Raw genomic sequence first — 2,526 nt, forward strand, 5'->3', positions numbered from 1 at the left:
TGACCGGGCCAGCAGGGGAGGGCAGTTGGGGGTGACCGGGCCAGCAGGGGAGGGCAGTTGGGGGTGACCGGGCCAGCAGGGCAGGGCAGTTGGGGGTGACCAGGCCAGCAGGGGAAGGCAGTTGGAGGCTATCGGCCGACAGGGGAACAGTTAGGCGTCAATTGGGCTGGCAGGGGAGTGGTTAGGGGGTGATCAGGCTGGCAGGCAGAAGCGGTTAGGGGCAATCAGCAGGCAGGCAGATGAGTGGTTAGGAGCCAGCAGTCCTGAATTGTGAGAGGGATGTCTGACTGCCCACTGTGATCGGGCCTAATCGGTTCCCAGATTGGAGAGGGTGCAGGCTTGGCTGAGGGACATTCCGCGCCCCACCCCCGCCAGTGCACAAATTTCATGCACCGGGCCTCTAGTTTATCTATATAAACAGGGAATAGGTAATTAGCGGAGCATCACGACCGCTCAGAAGAAGCTTCGCGGGTACATGGGCGGGAGGGGACTGTGTGCCGCCCCCACCCCAGTGGCCTCGGGGAGGCTGGGGCTGGGGGCAGGCCAGAGTGGAGACACCACACACAGAGAGGCTGGGGCTGGGGGCGGGCCCGAGTGGAGACACAACACACAGGAGCGCCTGCCCCCACGCCAGCAGAACACAACACGGCAGCGGGGGCAGTGCTCAGAGCAGCCACTGCGCAGCTCGGAGCTACGTGGGTCAGGCGCGGGTCCAGGCCCCCCACGGGGTGCCTCCTCATACAGGGGGAGGCGGGGTGCCTCCTCGCGCAATTTCAATTGCACGCTGGGCCCCTAGTTTTAATATAAGTATTACTGCTACATTTTTAGTCTACTGTAGAAATTCTTATTTTGGCCATTTTTTACCATTTATAGAATATGTGTACTGGTATATCACTGTTTATTTAAGAAACCTCACAATGTTTCCAGACAAAAATATTTCTATCTAATACTGAAAGCTTGGTAGAAAGAGTGAATATAATTTACTCTAAAAACAAAAGAAAAGTAGAATCCTGAAATCCAGCACTTCTAACACTGATCATTATTTTTATTTGAAAAGAACAAAGTAATCTGAAGCATGTCTGTCTTCACATAATTTTTAGAAAATCTCTCTGTACTTTTATTTTACTTTCGAATTCATTACCTTTTCAAAGAACTTGGGCCAGTCACTGCTGTGGATGTTTCTTAAATGACCTCTGTCTTCAATCTTGTAGGGTCTGATTTTCTGGTCTTCAAGCCAAACAATAAAGTTTCTAAATTCTGTTTCATCTGCAACAAAAAAACACCGTATAAATTACTAGAAGCACTTCCTTCACCTCCAATAAGTGGTTTTGTGGAACTTTCAACTCCAAAAACAAGAAGTTAATTGAGCTGCTCAAAGTAGAGGTTGAAAGTGCAGACTTTGGGTCAACAGATTAAAAAATGTTCTGCTCATATCTTGGCCTAAATTCAAATTCTGGTTCCAGACACTTAGTGGTTGTGTAAACTTGGGCTCACCACCTTAATTTTCTCTGCCTCAGGTTCTTGAGTTACAAGATGGAGGCAATAATAGGGCTTACCTTATAGAGTTGTTATGAAAATTAAACGAAATACGATTAAAAATGTCTGGTAGATAGTTTTGGCTACTTCAGTGTTATTATTCCAGTTCCTTTGGAGAGAGGGACGGGGCAAGGTTAAATGTACAGCAAAGTAATAATAAAGCAAATGACAAAATAAAAAGAGGATACCGTTGTCACTGTTACAGCACATTAAGTGCATACATGAGAAACTACACGTTGTTTCATTTAATCCTTCCACACGCTTTTGAGGTAATAGCCCCCTGCCCCCCTTCACAGATGAGAAAAACTGAGGCTCAAATCCTGACCTAAACTCTATTGCCACTGACGCCTTTTTGTTAAATAAAAGGCAAGACAGAAAAACAAGACTCTATTAAATTGATATGCTTCTATGGAGAGCAACAAGACACTGTTACTCCTGCTGAGAAACTATTTTCTCTCTCAAAGTCCAGCTCCCATTGTGAAGTCCGGAGGACTAACTACACCATGAACGGTCTGAGGCTCGCAGGCCGTGCACCTGGACCCCTTTCGGGCTGTGCTGGGCGGCAGTCAGGGAACCGTGGGTGGCCACGCCAACGCCTCAACATGTTTTAATGCTGGAAAACCCAAACGCCTTCGTATTTACAATCCAACCACCCCGTTCACCTGCTGTCAACCTTCTCCTACGACCCACACCAGGGGATTAGCCCGTCACTGCATCGCTCACTCCAACGCCATCGGTCCCGGTCCGGTCCGGGACGGGCTGGGTGGGCTCCGGGTGCCCCCACACCCACCCTCACCCAGCAGTTCCCGGCGGGCAGGGAACTGGTCTCCAAATTACTCAGCATCTTCCTCAGCTCCCAGCTCGGCGGGGCCCACAGCAGGTGCTCAAGGTGCCGCCCCACCACCCGGAAGCCGTGGAGTTGAAGGACTAAGTTAGAAAGCGAATCTTTCTCTAGTGCGCTGGGGGCTGGGGGCGGGGGTCATGGTTGGA

The 2,526-nt window shown here is 50.0% G+C and overlaps 1 protein-coding gene across 1 annotated transcript in view; it reads right to left on the minus strand.

Moving 5' to 3' along the window:
- LOC102262079 (chromosome unknown open reading frame, human C14orf166) overlaps nt 1-1,288 on the minus strand; it is a gene marked incomplete at its 5' end in the record, with an annotated part of 24,435 nt that extends 23,147 nt beyond the window's left edge. Inside the window, one exon of the mRNA XM_014540982.1 lies at nt 1,142-1,288. Coding sequence (XP_014396468.1) covers nt 1,142-1,288 — 147 coding nt within the window. The remainder of the gene's footprint in view (nt 1-1,141) is intronic.
- Nucleotides 1,289-2,526: the final 1,238 nt, after the last annotated feature.

This window comes from Myotis brandtii, unplaced genomic scaffold, assembly GCF_000412655.1.
Source record: "Myotis brandtii unplaced genomic scaffold, ASM41265v1 scaffold253, whole genome shotgun sequence".
NCBI classification, from domain to species: domain Eukaryota; kingdom Metazoa; phylum Chordata; class Mammalia; order Chiroptera; family Vespertilionidae; genus Myotis; species Myotis brandtii.